The sequence below is a fragment of the Pavona decussata genome, unplaced genomic scaffold (assembly GCF_977016875.1).
Source record: "Pavona decussata unplaced genomic scaffold, jaPavDecu1.1 SCAFFOLD_315, whole genome shotgun sequence".
Lineage (NCBI taxonomy): Eukaryota > Metazoa > Cnidaria > Anthozoa > Scleractinia > Agariciidae > Pavona > Pavona decussata.
This window is the reverse complement of record NW_028145706.1, coordinates 71,764-93,720: the sequence shown is the minus strand read 5'-3', so window position 1 is coordinate 93,720 and position 21,957 is coordinate 71,764. Positions and strand designations below refer to the sequence as shown.

The 21,957-nt window shown below is 37.5% G+C and overlaps 2 protein-coding genes across 9 annotated transcripts in view; both read left to right on the top strand.

Annotated features, from left to right (window-relative positions):
• Positions 1-21,957, top strand: part of LOC146454065 (tyrosine kinase receptor Cad96Ca-like) — a 77,507-nt gene that overhangs the window by 51,687 nt on the left and 3,863 nt on the right. For 5 of the 8 annotated variants that reach the window (XM_085095834.1, XM_085095829.1, XM_085095836.1 and 2 more), the window contains 6 exons: positions 819-846; positions 18,959-19,283; positions 20,073-20,183; positions 20,464-20,654; positions 21,041-21,163; positions 21,701-21,771. In XM_085095834.1, coding sequence (XP_084951960.1) covers positions 819-846; positions 18,959-19,283; positions 20,073-20,183; positions 20,464-20,654; positions 21,041-21,163; positions 21,701-21,771 — 849 coding nt within the window. Of the gene's footprint in view, positions 1-818; positions 847-1,579; positions 1,905-2,716; positions 2,828-3,087; positions 3,279-3,684; positions 3,808-4,296; positions 4,368-4,863; positions 4,905-5,410; positions 5,508-6,195; positions 6,296-6,818; positions 8,099-18,364; positions 18,573-18,958; positions 19,284-20,072; positions 20,184-20,463; positions 20,655-21,040; positions 21,164-21,700; positions 21,772-21,957 lie in introns of those variants that run through there. The other 3 variants (XM_085095830.1, XM_085095839.1, XM_085095838.1) reach the window with 3 other exon arrangements.
• Positions 9,787-16,545, top strand: LOC146454066 (limbic system-associated membrane protein-like). Its single transcript, XM_085095882.1, has 6 exons — positions 9,787-9,925; positions 12,989-13,333; positions 14,054-14,320; positions 14,672-14,923; positions 15,974-16,032; positions 16,415-16,545. Exons 1-5 carry the CDS (start codon positions 9,874-9,876, stop codon positions 15,994-15,996), a joined length of 939 nt encoding a protein of 312 aa, XP_084952008.1. The 5' UTR covers positions 9,787-9,873; the 3' UTR covers positions 15,997-16,032; positions 16,415-16,545.

Below are 21,957 nucleotides of genomic sequence, written 5' to 3'. Positions count from 1 at the left end.
GTTATATGAGGTGAAACTTGCCCCATTATTCTAAACCGTCGTAATCTAGGAACCGCCATCTTGGATCCCCAGATTTCTGAAAATAGCCAAAAACAGCATGTCAAATATTGATTCAAAAGTAATCAAAACCGAGAAAGAAATGTTAAAATGAAAGTCTTCATCAAAATGTTGCTTAAAATATACAGTTATATAAGTCATTTCCAGATCACCTAACCCTATATCGACTAATAGACAGGAGGATTCCTCCCAAGCCGACTTAATTACAAGTTTATAACCTTTGTAATATTTCCGCAAACAACACGAAACCTCCTGACTTTTACAGAAATTTACCTGCTAATAATTTAATATGGTAGGAAGGGGTCTACTGAATTTATTGTTACCATGGCAACCCGTTTTTTTGACAGGCCGGGTTTCCAGAAATAGTAAGTTTTCTGTCGTTAATTTGCAAAAATTAACTTTCTTATAGTTAATCTCATGATCTTATATCGTTATCGTTTTCCTTTTCCGCTCTATTACATTTTGGTCAGTTTGGGTGGTTTTCTGAAGTTTTGGGGTTTGGGATATCGTGACGTAATTTGCGCGTCATTTGTTGCCATCATTTCCCTTTGAGGAACTCAAAGGACACATCTTTGGACTTACTCTCTAACCTACAAGTCTCATTTGAAGGAGGAGACTTTAAAATACTCGCTTTTTCTTTTCTGGATTTCCTGGCGTTGTATTTCTCTCAGATACTATGTTGTGGGTCCTACATGATCTTTTACAAACTGTTCAAAATGTCCAGTACAGTCTTACTTTTTTATCGCTTCTATTAATTTTAGGACTTATCAAGAGTCGTCCGACGAAAAGGTATGTCATATCGTATCTTTTTGATATATCCATTTTTGCTAGTATGCCCTCGTCACTCACTGATGAGATGCATCTTTATAATTTAATCACCATGCCTAGGAATATACGATCAAAATTTCTTCCATTGCGATTGTGCCTCTTGTGTCTGATGTTTATGAGATGAACCTAGTAAAATGACTTAGATCCCTCGAGTCTCCTCTAGCGCAGTGGTAATGTATCCAGACTAGAAGACGGAAGGACTTAGGTTCAACACCTGTTGGGAAAACTTGGATTGTTTTTTACGGGTAAACCTGTATCACGATCACTGTCTGATAAAACGCGTATTTCTCAAGTTATAAACAGTTTCTGATGGTAAGAAAAAGTTATGTACGTACATAGATAAAACTACAACTTTCCAAACTGTTTAATGTTAAATACCTTAACCCAAATTAACTAATTTCATTACCTGTGTTGGCAAAAAGTATAATTTTCTAAATTGTCTCACAAGTAAAAATCGATGCATTGCACTTAATTTTTATTTACAGGACTACATACCCAAAGTGGAAGTTTCTCTTTTTCGATCGATTACATTAACAGTGTCAACTCAAAGTTGTGTAATGCTTTGAGAAAAGCAACAAAAAACAGCGCCCTCCTTTTTCTCCCTGTCTCCCTTTAAAACAAACAGGGCAACCTTGGTAATATTTCCGTAGCAACTTCAAACGTTTAGCTTTCCTCTTTTGTTTTCGCTCTTTAGACTACAGTACAAATGGCCAAACTCGAACCAAATCTAAAAGAAACAAGGCAGCAAGAGTCCCAGGGTTCTTCTCGAGGGCAATACATGGACCTAGATGAGGCGCGTCGATCACATGACATTCCAGGAGCCTCACAGACAAATACTCCACAAATTAGCCAATACGCACCTTTACATCCATCGACACTTTCTTGGGAGATTTCTAGACAACACGTCAACATTGAAAAAGTAATTGGTAAAGGTGCTTTTGGCCAGGTTGCCAAGGGAACAGCTGTTGGTCTCCGAGGAATGCCCCAAGAAACACTGGTGGCCGTGAAAATGTTAAAAAGTACCAACTAGCTCTTTATTTTATTGTATTGAGAAATTAACGAATCATATTCTCTTGTTCAAGTTCTAAGAATTCTCTTCCTTTTTCTTCAGGAAAACGAAGAAAATTAAAATATGCCATGATTGAAACATTTTCAGCACGTGTTCCCAATGTCTGCCCATAGTTCTAGTTATACTTTTATCTTTTCTCACCAGCATATTTCCTGGATTGACGGGTGCTTATGAAACTCGGGGGTGGGGTATTTCCTATATTTAGGCCAACGGGATGTGCCGCTAAATGCGGCCGCATATTCACCACTGGATTGAGTACAATTGGGTTACCTTTTCAACAGTTACTAGAATGACGTCAGAAATTTTCAAATCGATTGCCTCATTTGAAAAAGCTTGAAACAGCTCGAATGACAGAAATATGTCTCCATCTTGTAAAAAAAATGCTAGATAAAAGGGCTCAAAAAGTAGATGCATAAATACAAAGTTATTGAGTTTCCTTCTTTGTAATTCACATTTGCAAACAAGAATTAACTAAGATGGTGCTTACAGTTGGTTGTGGGATGGACTGTAATGAGGGAGGGGCTCTAAAAGGCCAGAGATACATACTCAGGAAAAAGCTGATGCAGGCAGCCCCTGGGTTTTAAAACACATGTATCGTACTTTTATTTTATTTTACTTATTCATTACTTTGAATATAATCTATAGCCACTCTGCCTATAATGTATGTACCACACAGGCAAAATCGATATATAAGCATTGTAATATTTGAGTGCCCTTCTACTTTGCGAAAAGAAGTGAAATATTTTTTCCGGGATTTTGTAGCTGAAGCCCCTGAGTCAGACAAGAGAGACTTGGTATCAGAGCTTGAACTGATGAAGACTCTTAAACCTCATCCGCACGTTATCAAGCTATTGGGTTGCGTCGCTGAATCTGGTAAGGTGTTGACTAACATATTAAGTTATTGATAGATTTCAACTTCATTTTGACTTTGATATTACACCGTTGTCATTGGCCAATTGTGCTCTGTGTAAACAGAAGGTGGCAGTCTTTTTTATCTTCTTTCGTCACATGTTGTGACCGAGGATACGTTGTTTGAACAACTAAGGGGCTGTACAAACCACAACAACTAAGAATCTTCAGGTTCGACCAAATGTTTACAACAAGCAGATGTTTGTGTCTTTCATTTTCCGTAGAGCCGTTGCTGGTGTTAATCGAGTATATCCCGTGTGGGGATCTACTGGGTTATCTGAGGAAGAGCCGTGGATTGAATGATACTTATTACAAAGACCCGGATATCAAACCCCAAACTAGCCTGACGTCACAGCAGTTGATCAAATTTGCTTGGCAGGTTGCTGATGGGATGAGTTACCTCTCATCAAGATCTGTAAGTGGAAGAACCTGAAGGAATTTTAGGTTGCGTTTATTGCAAAACGTGCCTGACGCCCATTGGGCGCATGAGGCTCATGGGCTATAAGATAGCTCATTTCATTGGGTGACGGCATAGCTTCAATTCCCCCACCCCAATTTTGTTAATGTTGTTTTTGATTCTGTTGCTTTTTGTTTGAGAAGTCAAATACCCTGTCTTCACTGGGGTTATAATCAAGAAAGGCTTTGAAGTCCTTAAAAAGCTTAAATTTGTGATGCTCCTAAGAAGAATTAAGCTATGGCTCGCGCACGTATACGACGCAGAAGACCACTGACCATAGTATTTAATGCTTCTCCGCGTAAAAAAAATAACGATAACTTTCTAACTTATAAAGAAATCCAAACGCTGTTCGTGTTTGTTACAGATCATTCACCGAGACCTTGCTGCTCGTAATGTGCTAATCGGAGAACGAGAAACGTGTAAAGTGACAGACTTTGGAATGGCCAGAGACGTGCAACAAGAAAACATCTATGAAAGAAAGACAAAGTTATTGAATAACCACGAAAATAAATAAGAAGGATTATTATCTTGTAATCAACATTAGATCAGCCAACGGGCTTTGCTGATGTCATTGGAACGGTTTTCAGTTGAGTGTCTTAACAACAAGACCATTGTTATTACTCTGGCCAATCACAAAAGACGCACACAGTACAATGAACCAATCAGAACTCGAGGCAAATGCATGTAATATGTGCCAAGCACGCGAAAACGCGTGTGATCAGGTCACGATGGTTTAGTTTTTGCTTCCCATTGGTTGAAACAGTGGCTTAACGTTTTCTCACCATCAAAGAGCGTAGAAAAGCAAAACAAAGTGAAACGCAAATTACTTTCGACACTCCATTGCATACTGTGCACCATAACTGCAATTTTAGATTATGAATTCATCAACCGGTAAAAGAATATGTAAGTGAATTTAATCCAGAAAAACATTGCTTTTTGGCTCGGTCGATATATTTTCGTTTTTATCAAATGCTAGGGTCGTTTGCCAGTTAAGTGGACTGCGTATGAGGCGCTGTTATATGGAAAGTACACCACGAAGAGCGACATGTAAGTACGTCTTCAAACACTTAAACAGACACATCCATGCAAGCAATGTTTAGCCAGTAGAAAAGAATTCGTGATGTTTCTGATACGTGAAAATCGATGCCGAATTCATCCTTTTACTTTCGCTATGTGCACCACACAAGACACTGCCACAAATTTCCTCTGATGGCTCTGTTTGGCATCTGGTTATGGAAACGTTTACCACCAGATTAAAGAGCTTGTGTAGCAATGTATTTAATAATAGTCGTTCCATGCTACGAATTTTCGATTATTGGGCTAACCTCAGCCGTCATTTTTAATTCTGGCCTCCCATGTGCAATATTGCTCCTTTACTCATCCCCTTCATCTGCGGTGTGGCACAAGGCTGTGTGTGCAATATGAGGGTAGATGTAAGCAGTCAGTCTGATCTTTTCATATAGAGTCCTTGTTTATTATAATTACAAAGAAAAATGGTATTAAATGAAATGACCCATAATATCATATGTTATTTTCTTTACAGATGGAGCTATGGAGTCCTTCTTTACGAGACATTCACAATCGGTAATTTTAAGTATTCCTTTCATAGCTGAGCACTTTTATTGCATTATTTCTCCAGTCCGCTTCTCTTGGCCTTCTGAGACCAATGAAACAACTACAATTCCTTCGCAATTGCAACCATAACCATGAAGCTTAGAATTTGTTGGCCTAACATTTACGTCATACTATCTGAGCATCCGCCATCTTGGATATAGGATCTGCGATCTTTTGATTTTTCATGACGTATGAAGTAACAAATTCTGTCAATAACGGAATATTTGTTAGTGCGTTAAACTGTCACAATAAAACGAACGATTAAGGAGGAAAATGGCTGGGTTGCGCTCAAAAATCGCTAAGGTAACCTTTGCCATGCTAGGATCTAATCCAATTTCACTTGAATCCAAGCATACAATTGATAAACTTTTAAATCAGAAATCGACCTTACTTTCTAATTGTGGCCAAATGAATTACATGATTACACCAATGTTTCATGACCGTCGATGATCTGCCGGAAAATGTTTGTTTTCCAGGTGGTTCACCGTATCCACGGATGGATGGCAGGAAAATTGCAAGCTTACTTCAGCAAGGATACAGGATGCCTAAACCACAACACGTGGATGATGAATTGTAACTTGAAACGCAATTAATTATTAGCAGTTATCCCTATTTGTTAAAAATAATTACTATTATTAAAAACTGGTTCATTGTAAAATGCAATTGCGGTGATTTGATTGGCTCAGCAGCCATTGTATAAGAGCCATTATGCCATGCCTAAGAAATAGCGACCATTTATTTGTCTTTTGGTTGTTTTTACAGAGCATAATCAGGAAAATCTACTAATATTTCTTGATTGTTTTTAATAAAACAATTATTCCACTCGCACTTGCTGGATATGAGAGTATTATAGGTAACTCGGCACTACACGCCTCGTTGGCTATCTATTATCTCATATCCAACGTTGTATAAAGGCCATATTTTGCAGACCAAAATTACGCAGGTTATAAGTAAATATTAATCTTCTCTGTTGCAAAAGACAACCGCTTTAAAAAGAAAAAGAAAAAGAAAAAGAAAAAATTGGAGGAGGGGGGATCCAAAACCAAACAATAGCAAGAGATTTAAACAACCTTTTTGTGGTCTAACCTTTTACGACAGTAACAATAAACATGTTTTAATCACCCCGTTAGGATTTCAAGTTGAGAGTTCTACATCCATTCAACCATTTCGTCTTCCTCTAATCATTTATCAAAAGTTTCCATAACGTGGGCAGTTTCAAAAATATTATTACACTTAAGGCATGTGTTTTTTTTGCTGACAGGTATAAAATCATGATGATGTGCTGGGAAGAAGAACCCGATGCAAGACCAACATTTGTGGATTTGAGGAACAGACTGAAAAAAATGGATAAGCAAAATAAAGTAAGCCTTTCAGCTAAAGAAAATACATCTTAATATTTTAAAGGTGTCTACATGAATTTAACCTTTCATTTTAGAGGCAAGTAACATTTTAGATACAATAAACCTCAACAAAATATGTCTTTTTTTATCCGTAAGTCAGTGAAAAAACCCCTAAATAATGTCCTGATTTTCGATCATTTGCTTATTGATTTAAACTAAGTAAAACCTGAGATGGTAAGGTGACAAAACTGAAGAAGGTGTTGTCAAAATATAAAAAAACGGTCTTAAAGAATAATAAACAGCCACATTTTGGGAATAAACAACTGATAAAAACATGGCTGTGGTGGTTCGATTGGTTCAAATACCATTAGGAATCCTTAGTCGACTCTGGGTTCATTGTCAAGTTTTCGCTTAAAAAGCTTTATTTGTGCATCATATCATGTGCGTTTTCTGTAATCGCAAAACGCATTCAGTAATTTTACAGTTGTAGTCTGATAGTGAGAACGAGTGTGAGATAACAAGAATTTTTTCTTTCTCTTTGCAGAAGTATATCAATATGAATATGTATGACACAAAGTTGTACGCAAACCTTGAAGACTTGGTCGTTTAAAGTACAGAGATCATCTGGGACTCATTTCCGGATCTTAGCATCGATTTTGCTACGATTCAATTTTACGACATAATTTTCAATGTACCAGATATCTTGAACTTATATATTAAACGCTGGACTTTTCTTCATTTTCTCTACTAATGTACCAAAGTAGTGGATAGAGTACTTTGCTAAAGATTTCCTCAATTGCTTAGAAGATGTATCAGGCCAGTAATCTGGATTTGTTTAGACACGTAGCCAAGAAAGAATGTATAGATGGTTTTAAAGGGAACCTCCACTTTTTCAAAATTGGTTATTGTTGAATTTTAAAGCTTAGTTTAAGAACTTCAAAAAAACCTGTTATCAACAGTTTTAGTTTTTAAATTTTCTGCGCGCCATGGCATCATACGGTTGTCAAATTATTCTATAGGAAACGGATAAAAGCAAAATGGCGGGGAGCTGGAAATTTAATGTTTTCTTAGCTTGAAAATTTAGATACTACTTCTCATCGATTTACCGTCAACTTGTTGTAAGAGTGGTGGTTCCCTTTAATAGTCTTTGCCCATCATTATACGCGAATACAATTCAATATAATGTCAGCTGCATTTAGCCAATGCTTTCAATGCATTTTAGTAGCTATTGTAAAATCATTGCATTTTAAAGTTGCATTTGCTTTTTTTGCGTAATACGCCGTGAGAATAAGTTGGCATCAGCACCTGAAACATTAACCTTTTTTAACAGGAAAGAAAGTATACAAGTTTGAGACAAAAGAATGTCACTGTGTAATAATAAACACGATTATTCAACTCAATCAAACACAATCAAATTCCGTCAACTGTGTGATTGGGTTTAGTAATTGAACAAAATAAGAGCCTCAGTAATCAAACCAAACCAAGCTTTTGATATATATTAGGTTTGATGGCACGGTAATTAAAAGAAAGTGTTGATGTCATTTGAATACCAGTGTAACAAGTGCGATTGAGCTTATACCTACATCTGGGAACAGACAATGGGTTCAATTAAGTTCAATCAAACACAATCACACTCTAACACAATTTTTCTTTACGTCAATTGTGTTTGATTTCTAAAACTGGCGTGTACAGTGAAAAGAAAGAGATAATAAGCTAGGTCAGCTTCTAGTTTGGAAGCACACAGCGGGGAACGAATCATCGCTTGTACAAAGTTTCGTTCAGCAAGATTCAGTCCGGCTGAAAGATTTTACCGCATTTACATGACTTGAATATTAAAGCTAAAAAAAATTCGAACTTCTTAACTGTACTTATAGCCTGGCTAAGTTAAAGTCTACATTTGTCTTATCTATTTAACAACTCAGATCGACAATTGATAATTCTTCAGTTTGTTTAATCTAAGTTACGTGATCTATGCCTTCAGCTTCGTTGAATGAACGGCTAAAACCGCAGATGAATACGTACAATATTGAAATATAGCGTCGCCTAGGGCATATCACTATTAATAGCAATTTACGTTTTCTGTAACCACGGACTTCCGTAGGTAAATTATGATCATATTTTCTGTTTAAAATTTAAGTCGAGTAGAGCTTAAAAAAAAAAAACATAGAACAATAGGAAACTGAAATGAAAGGAATGTTCCGAACCTAAGACGACGCAGTTACCAGGCATAATATTATCTGGAAACAAAAGACTCGTCAGAAAACCAACAACCATAAAACCAACAGTTCAAAAGTTCAAGGGGAACCAGAAAACCAACAGAACCAGAAAACCAACAACTATAAAGACACGGGTCGTGGTTTAGTTCTAGTTGGTGAAAAAGCTCTATGCTAAAGGAGAAATTGTGTGCTCACTCCAGTTAAATCGGCTTTTCTGGTTACTGCTGAGCGAAATAGTATCATGATTGAACTCGTTGTTGTTATATTCTTGTCGTTCTTCCTTTTGTTTTGTTTGCTGATGTATTCTTGGAGAGGAAGGAAGACACTGTCACATCCCGAATCAGGCTGTCGATGATACAAAACTGAAAGAAAAGGAAAAAGGGACGCCTTTTCCTCAATCAAAATACTTTGGTATAACAATTTCGTATTTTTAATATGAACCTAATGAGGTGGCAACAACTGGGCAAAAATTCCTGACAACAATTTTAACACAAACGGGAGTTTTGGCTATCTCTGTGGAAAAAGAAGTCATACGTTTTTTATCTACTGTTTGTGAAAGGGGAACCATTTCCTTACAAATTGGTATGTGAAAAGTCAGTAAAGGATTGAATGTCCCGCGGGGGCTTCACCCTGTATGAAGGTTTATGGAATATCCCCGGCAGCAGTGCCTAACAATACTCAAATCTAGGTAATTGTGAATGAAGTTCAAAAAAGAAAGAACTTGTATATCAAATTTAAGTATTGACGGATAAAGAGTTGCACAATTCCGAAACATTGGTAGTCTGAGACCGCGCCTTCATAAAACAAACTCACATCCCAACCGGGGTGGGGAGGATGACTGGAGCCCCTCTTGGGTTTGTCTCCTATTTCGAGGGAGGAAGAAGAGAGAACCCTGGGAACGAGGAACTCTAACCCTTAAATGCCATATTGGATACATCATCTTGGATTTCCGGTTTCTCTGAAGCTATCATCTCAGTTTGCCAAAATCAATTGACATTAGAGAATTGCTAAAATGAAATAAATTAAAAAGTGAGACTATACAGAAAAAATCCTTCCAAACAATGAATTTAGATGAAAGTCTGAACAAAAGTCGAGTAGGTAGATTATGGCATTATCTCCAAAGGAGTTCAGGCGAACAATTTTTACTCGAAAATCATTCGAATTTTTACCTTTAAATTGGAAACGATTTTCCGCGTGCAAGTCCTTATTATTTTTGTTTTTATGTAATAGCTTTCGTGATACTCAAATGACAGTGTGATATTCCGCAACTAAGGTCAAAGTTTTTTAGACAACTGTGTTTCCGTTTGCAAAACGCGGAAATTGCTTACCTGATTCATTTTTAATGCGGCTACAGTTCGTGAACCGAATAATATCTACAAGAATATGGTTGATGGTGTCCTACTTGCATTCTTCATATTGAATTTGTCGTGTTCAGGTTAGTATGAATCGGTTAAATATTCGGAAAACAGCGTCAGGACGCTTCTCGCACGAGACTGAAGTGCATGCGACGAGTGCTTAGGCTAAAGGCTAAAGCGGTAATTCTGTCAACTTTCTACCCAGTCAGTCTATAACGAAGCAATGAAACACAAAGGAACTAACGAGAGAAAACTTTATTCATTTTTAACCAATAATGTCTCTCCAGACCAGGCATTATCGCGATCTTTTATAAAAGACAGATTAATCAGTATCTGTGATTTGCTTGGTTTTAGGAAGCTTCAGCTTAGTTTGCCTTTCGCATGTTCAGGATTTCCATTCCATTTTGTTCGTTCTCGCTGAAGATTTACAAGCAAGCCGTTGACATAAAGAAGATACCCAAGTTATTAGTCATGGCTTTAAGTTTTGTATCACGGATAACTGACTTCATAAGTTTATCAGCTAACTGTTCAGAAAGGATCTCGCTGAAACAGTGTGTTTTAGTATTATGTTACCGTGTCATTGTTATGAGCTGTATTGCTTTCGGTTTGGTTACCTTGTTATTCAAACAAACAAATGTTTAAAATAATTAAATAATTTCCTTAAAGCCACCTCTCTTGCTGTAATAGACTGGCTCGCAGTTACTTATTTACTTATCTACTTACTCACTCTAAACAGTGCTGCATGTTTTCAAAAAAAAATGTTGTATTGTTTTCTATTCAAATGCTATTTTGAGACACGACGTTTTAGAAAGAACTCCGCGAGCGGGCAAGATGAGTCAAATCCTGCGCTGTGATTGGCTACCCGAGCGGGCAAGATGGAGCTATCTTGCCCGCTCGGGATTACCCGTTGCCCGTTCGCTTGGCATCGAAAGTTTATTCCCAACAACAATGCAATCTTTTCTTCGATTTTCTCGTTGTTTTGGGGGAAAACGCTCACTAAAAAGTTTGGTAAACTCTCAACATTTACCTAAACGAAGGGAAAGAGAATGGAATCGTCCTGGTGTAGTGAAAATGTTGTTTCAGCTACAATGAATGTGAGTTGAACCGGTGAGTTGCTCTGCGTGTAGTATTTTAGATAGAGTTGATTTTGTAAAAACAATTGTCTCAAGTCAAGTGCCAAATTCATAAATTCTCTAGGTTTGCAATGACTGTATTTAAATCATAGCATAGTGGAAGATGTGTCAGGTGTTTAGAGCAATTCAGAAAAGTATTTTTCTTAAGTTCGCCGAAGAAGCTCACGTTTTTAATTTAGCCGCGTCTTGATTGTTGTAAACAACAAAATCTTATCAAAGTTTCGCCCAGTTTTCTGATTTACCCGCTCTTTTTTTTCGGCTTGTGTTTGCATATAATCTCAAAATCTATTGTTTCATTCAATAATTAATGATGGGAAGCCGAAAACTGTGTTAAAATGCTTGCGAAAATCTAAATTTTTCGTTCTCAATAATTGTGTACTCCCTTTAATCCATTATAAAGTTAGAGCCCTAAGATAATTTAGGATCACTTGTTTTCCACGATTACATGCTAATCCAAAAATGTACTAAAAAAATAATGCATGCACCGGCCGGCTACGAAGAATTTCTTTCCGAGTAGGGAAGTTTCATGTCCTGTTTTGTTTTGTTGTTGTAGTTTTAACTTGAAGGTAAAGCCATATAATAAATCCTTTATTGACCAAGCTTGTTCGGTCAGGATTGCTGGATATTGGCCTCGTTCTTTTTTTGCCTTCCATCCTGACCTCACGCTTGGTCAATAACGCATATGTATTATTACTGGAACCTTCTTAAAAATGTGCACTCGTCCTAGTGATGGTGTTGCCTTCTTTCCTTTTTGCGCTGCTCTCCGGCACTGCCCTCAAACCAAAACTATGGTGTTTTGCGTCAGCTTTGCGTCTAACCCTGTCGACATGGGCTTTCTTTTGCATCGTCTTCTCCAGATTGCACTAAAAGGCGTTCGTCAGAATGAGAAAAAGACGTTGTTTTCGATCAAAATCAGCAGTCTAAGCTCGATGTTTTCAGTTTTAAAATACTTCTTCTTAAAGAACATCCGTAAATATCACCTTTGGATTGGATTCATGTGATCATATGTGAGTCTAGTGTTAATCCGTTGGTATTTTTGAACAATAATTACAGTTAAGTCGTCTCCTTACATGCTATTGCCGACACGTCTTGGTGTTCATGTTGCGATTTTCGGCAATACTAAAATTGATCTTTTTTTTTCATTTCCTTCCATTTAGAGTCCCGTTGAAAGAATTATAGCCTACACTCAATGCTTAAGCGGCTACAAGCGTGGTCAATATACCGTTCCGGCTTCCCATTTGCCCAGGAACTTTAACCAATTTTCGTGCCAAACTCTTCCTCTGAGCTTTTGCCGCCCCTGTGATTGATCATCTAAATTAGCAAGTGCCCATAACCTTGACCATTTTAAAAACTCTGCTCTTCCTCGATGAAGATTTAGCAGAAAATCAAGCGTTTATTCTTTGTGTTGTCATGCGGCCATACATTAGTTAGAACTTGTTGACCATTTCTCCATTAAAATTATCTGATTTGAAATCTATGGTTAATGAAAACAAACCCTTCTGAGATAACACCTGTTTCCTTCAAGAAAAAGTGGTGGAGACATACAGTTACCGTTATATTTTGTATTTGTTCTGAATTAGTGTTCACCGCTAGCTTCAGCCTGCTTTTAAAAATACTACATGCAACGAAGCACCACTCCACTCTCAAATTTAAAAAAAAAAAAAATTCAGAGCAGATATTTTCATTGTATTTCCAAATAAAGGCGTCTCATTTCTTGCTTTTACCTACATATTGATTTTATTTTTTATTTAGGGAGGCGGCGTGGCCTAATGGTAAGGACACCGGACTTGAAATCCGGAGGGCCCGGGTTCAAGTCCCGCCTCGGCCACGCTGGTAAATAGACAGCTGGTTTGCCTCCTGCCAGTTGGGATTTTTAACATGTTATGTTTGAATTGATTATTATTTGTTTCCCGTTATTTCTGAGTGGAATGCCTGTAAACTAGCTTTGGGTAGCTAAGTGCATTTCCACTATAATAAAAGCATTTATTATTATTTTACTTTTATTGTTAGGCAGTGCAGTAATTCAATTCATTTCAACGCCTCCAGACGAATGGAAGGTGCTGGAAGGGCAGAACATTACTTTTATTTGGAGATATTCCTTTGATGGTACAATTGTCTTAGCCAAGTTTACCAAGATGGTTACTAGTAGTTACCATGATGTCATTGCAAGGAATTATTTTGGAACCACAATTGTGGTGCCCAGCTTTCAACAGCGATTCACAGCAAACATATCAGTTACTCAGGCAAACATTACAATGCTCGCAGTACAAAGGTCAGATCAAGGAAAGTATGAGTTTGACATTACTACCAGTAACTTTGAAACAAACGATCATGAGGTGGAATTAATTGTGCAATGTAAGTAGTTTTACAAGTCAATTGACTCTTCCGCATCTCGATTATTGCAGCGCTGTCTGGGGCTGTTTCGGTAACGGCCTTATCCAAGAACTAGAGAACTGATTACAAAACAGGGCTGCACGCATAATAACAGGGTCTAGTTGGGACGCCAGATCTGTCCCGATTCTCCATGCTCTTAAATGGAATAGCCTCGCTGACAGACGTGCAAAAAACCTGAAATCTTTAATGTTCAAAACATGTTCAAAACACGTTTTTACATCGATTGGGAGAATACTAATCACTTGTCACCTATCAATATGGAATATTCCGGCATCTATGCTCAAATAAAATCCAGCTCAAGTAATTGTTTTAAAGGATATTCCCCAGTCATAGGCAAAAATTCCTGAAGAGCTAGCTACATTCTGGATACACAACGCTCCTGAATCGCTACTCACGGTCAAAGTAGACAACATGAAGTAAAAAGTATTCCACTAAGGACGTTTGCCTAGTTCAGTTATTAGAAGCTGGGTGCGTATAAACAATCACTGGATAAAGTTCCTGTGATATCCAGAAAAGTCGAAACAAGTCAAAACAACTTACCTGCCAAGAATTTGGATACTATGAATCTGCAAAAAACTGAATATTATTAACATTTTATTATGTGTGTTTATAAAAGGAACACTGATTAATCTTCTGGCTTAAAAATATTTCTTGTGGTCTTATCGGAATTACTATTTTAAGCTCCAGCTAAGATTATTAAAGTTGGCCAGAACCAGACAGTGCGTGAAGGCTCAGATCTACAGTTGTTCTGTGAAGCGTCTGGTAAACCAGCGCCAAATATCACCTGGACAATGGTGTTTAGTAATGGCAGTGATAGCGAGGTACTGCACAGAGGGTCAACTTGGAATATGGCAAACATCACGCGGACCAATAAAGGAATGTACCGCTGTACGGCATATAATGGAGCAGGAAATCCTGACAGCCTTGTGGTGAACATAAATGTTACATGTAAGAACAATTTTAGTGTATACACACTCTTTTCGTGGCATGGGCTTTATTAATTTATAGGGTTTCCTTACAGACTTACTGCTTTCAGGAAAATGTTCGCAAATATGAAATCCTTTGCAGCTGTTTATCAGGACGTCATCGAATCATAATAGGAACATAAACTGTACGTGTTGGAATAACATAAAGGTGTAACAGAAATTAAATGGAGAATCCGAGTTAACAAATGTATTTGCTTATTTGTTTGTTCCATTTTTCTATATGCACGTGGTCTAGTGGGTGAGCAACAAACGCCAAAAATTTTTGTTCTAGTGTAACAACAATTTTCGGTGACGTTTTTTATTTTTCATCCAGATCCTGCTAAAATTATAAAAAAACTTCAAAATAACACTGTCCAAGTCGGGGGATATGCTGCGCTTATTTGCCAGTCAGAAGGAAATCCTACTCCGGTTATAACGTGGACACGTGACAAAACAGATGAGGTCGTTGGCTATGGAAAGACCTTAGTTTTTTGTTCAGCTCAGTTTTATAACCGTGGATGGTACACATGCAGTTCAGCAAACAGCTTTGGAAAAGACAGAGCGAGTGTTTACCTTGAAGTAACTGGTAAGGATGATTATCTTATGCAATCCCCAACGTTTAGCATAATAGTAATGTGACCTATATTTGAATGGCATACGATGGCATTGGCTTGCATTTTTAAAAGTGGTAGTAATAAATAAATAAAAATAGTAAAATGAATGGTAATCACAGTGGCACATCCACAGAGTGGCTATTCGTCCACTGTTTCCAGGTCGAATTAGAATTTGGAACGTAAATCAAATGTTGTCTACTTTTAAGGCTAAAACACAACCCTTGAAGTTTATTAAGAATTTTTACGCCCTGGATGACCGCATCATGCTCTTAACATTTTAAACTTAATATGTACAAAAACATTGCAGTCATCTGAAATTTGACATTTTCACGGAATTATTTTATTGATGCATGATTCTTTCTGTAACTCTTAAGATAAAAGAAGCACGTTGATAAATATCACCATGACAATAAGTAACGAAGAATTTCATGAAGATCTTGAGAGGCTTGGAAGTGAACGATCTCAGTCCTTGGTGGCAAGGGTAAAAGAAGCGGTAGGTGTTTCATTAAGGTAGCTAGCAATCACATTGTCTTAACTAGAATTGTGTTCATTTGTTTCTAATGTAAAGATGCATTACGGTGTTTCTTTATCTGACATAATATATAGGTAAGCTCGCCGTTTACTCGCGCTTGCTTGAAATCAGTTTGACTTTCAGATTAATGTGCAGAAACCGCTACCGCCATTGCGTTAACTAAGACACTGTTTCTGACCACGCAATTCTTTGCTGGGAACAGGGAAATCCGTTTGTGAACACTACTTCGCACAGCTACTTCTAATATCATGACTGACTTTTTTCTTTAAAAGAAAATTTGCATGTTAACTATCCTAAACAGACGCACTAATTTCTCTTGCTCACGCTGACGCGATTAAGTCAAGTCACAGATTCAAATATTTTTTACCTCAATTTTCATCACACTTGTAAAGGCCTGCTTACTTACTTCAATCCCAAGGAGTTACCTATATCTTCGTTCAGATAATACGGACACTCCTTATACAGTTTTTCAGTGTCCGGTATTTTTCAGGTGAAACCAGTATTTCGCAGTGACAACAGTTTTGAAAACGCAGATGTTGTAGAATTTAGGTAAGTGTAAGATTCTAAGGAAAATTCCGTTGCACTTTATCCCGTCAGTTAAAATACCAGAATTTAGGCTATAGTGGTGCAATCCTGTGGAACAGTCTACCCTCAGCTGCCAGGCAAGCAACATCTCTGACTAATTGCTTCACTGCATTCATGTAAAACAGGCTTTAAGTTAGTTTACTTTTCCTTAATAGTTAGCCATGTTTTAAATTATAGAAGATTAATCTGTTTACATAGTCTCTCGTAATAAGTTGTAGCTTTTATTTTAAATTGTTAATGCCTTATGTATTTATCGCGTTTTAAATAAAACGATGATGATGATGATGATGATGATGATGATGATGATGATGATGATGATGAAATATGTTCTTTGCTCAAATTCTAGGCCGGGCAGCGTAATCGTTTCATTCGTTCTGACTTTCAAAGAACCCGTCACTGAAGAACACGCGATATCAATGTTGAAAGAAGCTGCAAAGAGCGGAATTCTTGGAGCCTTCAAAGTCAATGATTCCTCTATAGTAGCAACAGAGGAATATGGCTTCAAAAGTACTCCCACAACTACAAGAACGACACCAGGTAATCCCCCGGGGTGGGGGTGCTGAACTATATTAGTGACCATTTTTCCTTTCCTGAAGATGTCTTCACCTCGAGGCTTTTCAACTCCTCAATTGACTTTAAAGAATTGTTGTATTCCCAATGCAATTCTTATGGAAAATTCCTTCATTGGTTAAGTATTTTAACCATTGAAAGCACAAATGTTGTGTTCCCTCAAGCGCTGAGACATAAAAAAAGGCAAACAGTGTTGAAGGGGATCATCGGGTGCTCTGAAGTTCAAGTCTAATAACTAGAAGTGTGAAACTTGTGATTGTTTTGTTGTTTTTCAACTTACGGCACAATGGTGCCAGTTAATCTGCATACAAATTATCAATGACAAGAATACAATAAGTGAGCTTGTGAACATATAAGCTTGTTACTCTACAGTGTGGTACTATTTTCTCCATTACAGTTCAGGTATGCAATGGATGTTCCTGTAACTACACAATATTTATAGCTGTGGTCGTTGTACTTGTTGCAGTCATCATAGTCCTTCTCATCTACGTCGTTTGGCTACACAGGAGAGGTAACATGCAATTCATTGGAATACCCTCTTTTAGTTTTTATTTTTACCAATGCAAGGACATTGCTTTTCTTATGTTTTCAAACTTTGTACCACTGCTAAATTTAAAAAGGAGATATCACTTTTTTTCATCGGAGTCCTGTGATAAATTCTATTTTCAAAGTATCAATGAACGAGAATGAGGAAACGACATTCAGTTGGAGTATATATTAATAGAGAAAAACTTGAATTCCATTTATCTAAATATCTTTCACATTGATTGTTTTCTAGTGGCAAGATTAAAGGAAAGGTAAGTTGTTGACGTACCCTTCCTGTTGGTGACATGAAGTGCAACTTGAAACCGCCATCTTGGATCCCTAGATTTTTGAAAACAGCCAAAACCAGCATGTCAAATATTGACTCAAAAGTAATCAAGACTGAGAAAGAAATGTGAAAATGAAAGCCTTCATCAAAATGTTGCTTAAAATATACTACATGACTTAACTCCTTTCTCGACCGAGGGACGGGCGGATTCTTCCCACGCCGACTTTAAAAGTTTATAACCTTTGTAATATTTCCGCAAACAACGCGAAACCTGATTTTTTTCCCGAAATTTACCTGCCAATAATTTAATATGGTAAGTAAGGGTCTACTGAATTTGATATTGCCGTGGCGGCATATTTTTCACAGGCACGTTTTGCAGAAGTAGTTACATCTTCTGTTTTAAATTTGCAAAAATTAACTTTCTTACAGTTAATTTCATAAACTTATGTTATCATCGTGTTTTCCTTTTCAGCTTTATTACATTTTGGTCAGTTTTGATGTTTTTCTGAAGTTTTGGGGTTTGGGATATCGTGACGTATTTACGCGGCATTTGTCGCCTTCATTTCGATCCCTTTGTGGAACTTAAAGGACACATCTTTGGACTTACTCTCTAACCTAGGAGTCTCATTTGAAGTAGGAGACTTAAAAATGCTCGCTTTTTGTTTTGTGAATTTCGTTGCATTGTATTTCTCTTAGTGATACTATGTTCTGGGTCCTACATGATCTTTAAAAACTGCTCAAAATGTCCAGTACAATCTTACTTTTGTATCGTTTCTATTAATTTTAGGACAAATCAAGAGTCGCCCGATGAAAAGGCATGTATTATCGTATTTTTTGCCTGCGTCAGTTGTTGATGAGATGCATCTTTACAATCTAATCACCTTGCTTAAGAATAAACGATCATAATTTTTTTTTTGAAATGTTTATGAGATGAACGGTAGTAAAATGACTTAGATCCCACGAGTCTCCTCTAGCGCAGTGGTAATGTATCCAGACTAGAAGACGGAAGGGCTTAGGTTCAACACCTGTTGGGAAAACTTGGATTGTTTTTTACGAGTAAACCTGTATCACGATCACTGTCTGATAAAATACATATTTCTCAAGTTATAAACAGTTTCTGATGGTAAGAAAAGTTTCCAACGTCTATAGATGAAACTTCAACTTTCCAAACTGTTTAATAAATACCTAAACCCAAATTAACTAATTCTTTACCTGTGTTGACAAATGTTATAATTTTCTGAATTGCCTTACAAGTAAGAATCAATGCTTTGCACTTAATTTTTATTTGCAGGACTACAAACCCAAAGTGAAAGTTTCTCTTTTTCGATCGATCACATTAACAGTTTCAACTTAAAGTTGTGTAACTTTTTGAGAAAGGCAACAAAAACAGCTTCCTCCTCTTCCTGTCTGTCTACCTATAAAAAACTGGGCTAGCTTATTTTTCCTTAGTAATTTTTTTCCGCAGTAACCTCAAAAGTTTAGCTTTCCTCTTTTGCTTTCGCTCTTTAGATTACAGTTCAGATGACAAAACTCGAACCAAATCTTAAAGAAACAAGGCAGCAAGAGTCTCAGGGTTCTTCTCGAGGGCAATACATGGACCTAGACGACGCGCGTCGATCACATGACATTCCAGGAGCCTCGCAGATAAATACTCCACAAATTAGCCAATACGCACCGTTACATCCATCGACACTTTCTTGGGAGATTTCAAGACAAAACGTCAAAATTGAAAAAGTAATTGGTAAGGGTGCTTTTGGTCAGGTTGCCAAAGGAAAAGCCATTGGTCTCCGAGGAATTCCCCAGGAAACACTGGTGGCCGTGAAAATGTTGAAAGGTACCAGCTAGCTCTTTATTTCATTGTACTGAGAAATTAACGAACCAGATTTTCTTGTTTCGAGTGCTAAGACTCCCCTTCCTTTGTCTTCAGAAAAACGAAGGAAAGTAAAATATGCCATGATTGAAACATTTTCAGCACATGTTTCCAATCTCTGCCCATATTTTCTAGATTCAGATTTATATATTTTCACCAGCATATTGACTGGAGTTAACTGGTGCTTATGAAATTCGGGGATAGGGTATTTCCTAGAAATAGGCCAACGGAATGTAAATGCGGGCGCATATTAGCGCCTGGATTGAGTACAATTGGGTCACCTTTTCAACAGTTACTAAAATGACGTCAAACATTTTCAACTCAATTGCCTCATTTGAAATTGAACAGCTTTTAACAACTCGAGTGACCGAAATCTGTCTCCATCTTGTAAAAAAATTGCTGGATAAAAGGGCTCAAAGGGTAGATGCATAAACACAAAGTTACTGAGTTTGCTTTTCTTAATAAAATTAACTGAGATGGGGCCAGCAGTTGGCTGTGGGATAGGCTGTAATAAGGGAGGGGCTCTAAGGGGCCAGGGATACATACTCAGGAAAAAGCAGATGCAAGCAGCCCTTGGGTTATAAAACACATGTATCGTACTTTTATTTTATTTATTTACTTTGAATGTAATCTATAGCCACTCTTCCTATAATGTATGTAGCACACAGGCAAAATCGATATATAAGCATTGTAATCTTTGAGTGCCCTTCTACTTTGCGAAAGAAGTGAAATATTTCTTCCGGGATTTTGTAGCTGATGCCCCCGAGTCAGACAAGAAAGACTTGTTATCAGAGCTTGAAGTGATGAAGACTCTTAAACCTCATCCGCACGTTATCAAGCTATTGGGTTGCGTCACTGAATCTGGTAAGGTGTTAACTAAAACATTAAGTTATTTTTAGGTTTCATCGTCATTTTGACTTTGATATTACACCGTTGTTATTGGCTAATTGTATACACAGAAAAGGTGGCTGTCTTTTTTTTATCTTCGTTCGTCACATGTTGTAACCGATGAAACGTTGTTTGAACAAGGGGCTGTACGAAGAACAACAACGAGGAAAAATCTCGGTTTTTTCTCTTTTGAGAATCTTTAGGTGTTTCCAAATGTTTACAACTAGCAAATGTTTGTATCTTTCATTTTCCGTAGAGCCGTTGTTGGTGTTAATCGAGTATGTTCCGTATGGGGATCTCCTGGGTTACGTGAGGAAGAGCCGTGGATTGAATGACACCTATTACAAAGACCCGGATATCAAACCACAAACCAGCCTGACGTCACAGCAGCTGATTAAGTTTGCTTGGCAGGTTGCTGATGGGATGAGTTACCTCTCATCAAGATCTGTAAGCGCAAGCACCTTAAAGGAATTCTACGTTGCATTTTTTGCAAAGCCTACCTTGCGCCCATTGGTTGATACTCATGGGTTAAAAGATAGTAAATTCCACGGGGTGATGTTACAGTTTCACCGATTCGTCCACCCCGCCCCCGCTGTCGGTTTTTGTTTGGGACGTCATATACACCATATTCAAGGGTTATAAAGAAGAACGTATTTGAAGTTCTTAAGAAACATAAATTTGTGAAGCTCAAGAATAATTATGCTATTTCTGGCACACGTATACTGCGCAGAACACCAGTGACCATACTATGTATTTGTCCTCCTCTTGGAAAAAAACCCCGACAACTTTCTACTTTATGGCGAAATCCGAAAGCTATTCGTGCTTTGTTACAGATCATTCACCGAGACCTTGCTGCTCGTAATGTGCTAATCGGAGAACGAGAAACGTGTAAAGTGACAGACTTCAGAATGGCTAGAGACGTGCAACACGAAAACATCTATGAAAGAAAGACAAAGGTATTGAAAACAGCCGAAAATAGATAACGAAGAATGTTATCGTGTTATCAGCTTTAGAACATCCAAAGAGTTTTATTGACGTGATTAGAATGGTTTCCAGCTGAGTGTCTTAACAATAATAACATAGCTCTTATTCTGGCCAATCACAACAGACGCACACAGTACAATGAACTAATCAGAACTCAAAACAAATGTATGTAACCGGTGCCAACCGCAGGAAGACGCGTGTGATCAGGTCACGATTGGTTCTGTTTTTTTTTTTTTTTTGCTACCCATTGGTTGCAAAAGTGGCTTGAGATTTGCCAACCATCAAAGAGCGTGGATAGCAAAACAAAGTCAAACGCGATTTACTTTCGACACTCCATTAAATACTATGCACCCTAACGGCAATTTTAGGTTATGAATTCATCAACCAGTAAAAGAGGATATGTGGTAATTGGTTTTAGGATAGAATCAGTTCTATGAGCAAGTGAATTTAATCCAAAAAACGTTAATTTTTGGCTTGGTGGATATATTTTCGTTCTTATCAAATACTAGGGTCGTTTGCCCGTTAAGTGGACTGCGTATGAGGCGCTGTTATATGGAAAGTACACCACAAAGAACGACATGTAAGTACGCCTTTAAACACTTCAACAGACACATCCATGTAAGTGATTTTTAGCCATAGAAAATAATTTATGATATTTCTAATACGTGAAAATTAATGTTAAATTCATCCTTTTACTTTCGCTATGTGCCCCATACAAGACACTGCCACAAATTTCCTCTGATGGCTCTGTTTGGCATCTGGTTAT

Excerpts from the sequence above, each read along its gene's own strand:
- LOC146454066 (XM_085095882.1), top strand. The coding sequence starts at position 9,874 with ATGGTTGATGGTGTCCTACTTGCATTCTTCATATTGAATTTGTCGTGT. Across the intron at positions 9,926-12,988 it reads ATTGAATTTGTCGTGTTCAG|GCAGTGCAGTAATTCAATTC; the intron begins GTTAGTATGAAT and ends TTTTATTGTTAG. Across the intron at positions 13,334-14,053 it reads GGTGGAATTAATTGTGCAAT|CTCCAGCTAAGATTATTAAA; the intron begins GTAAGTAGTTTT and ends TACTATTTTAAG.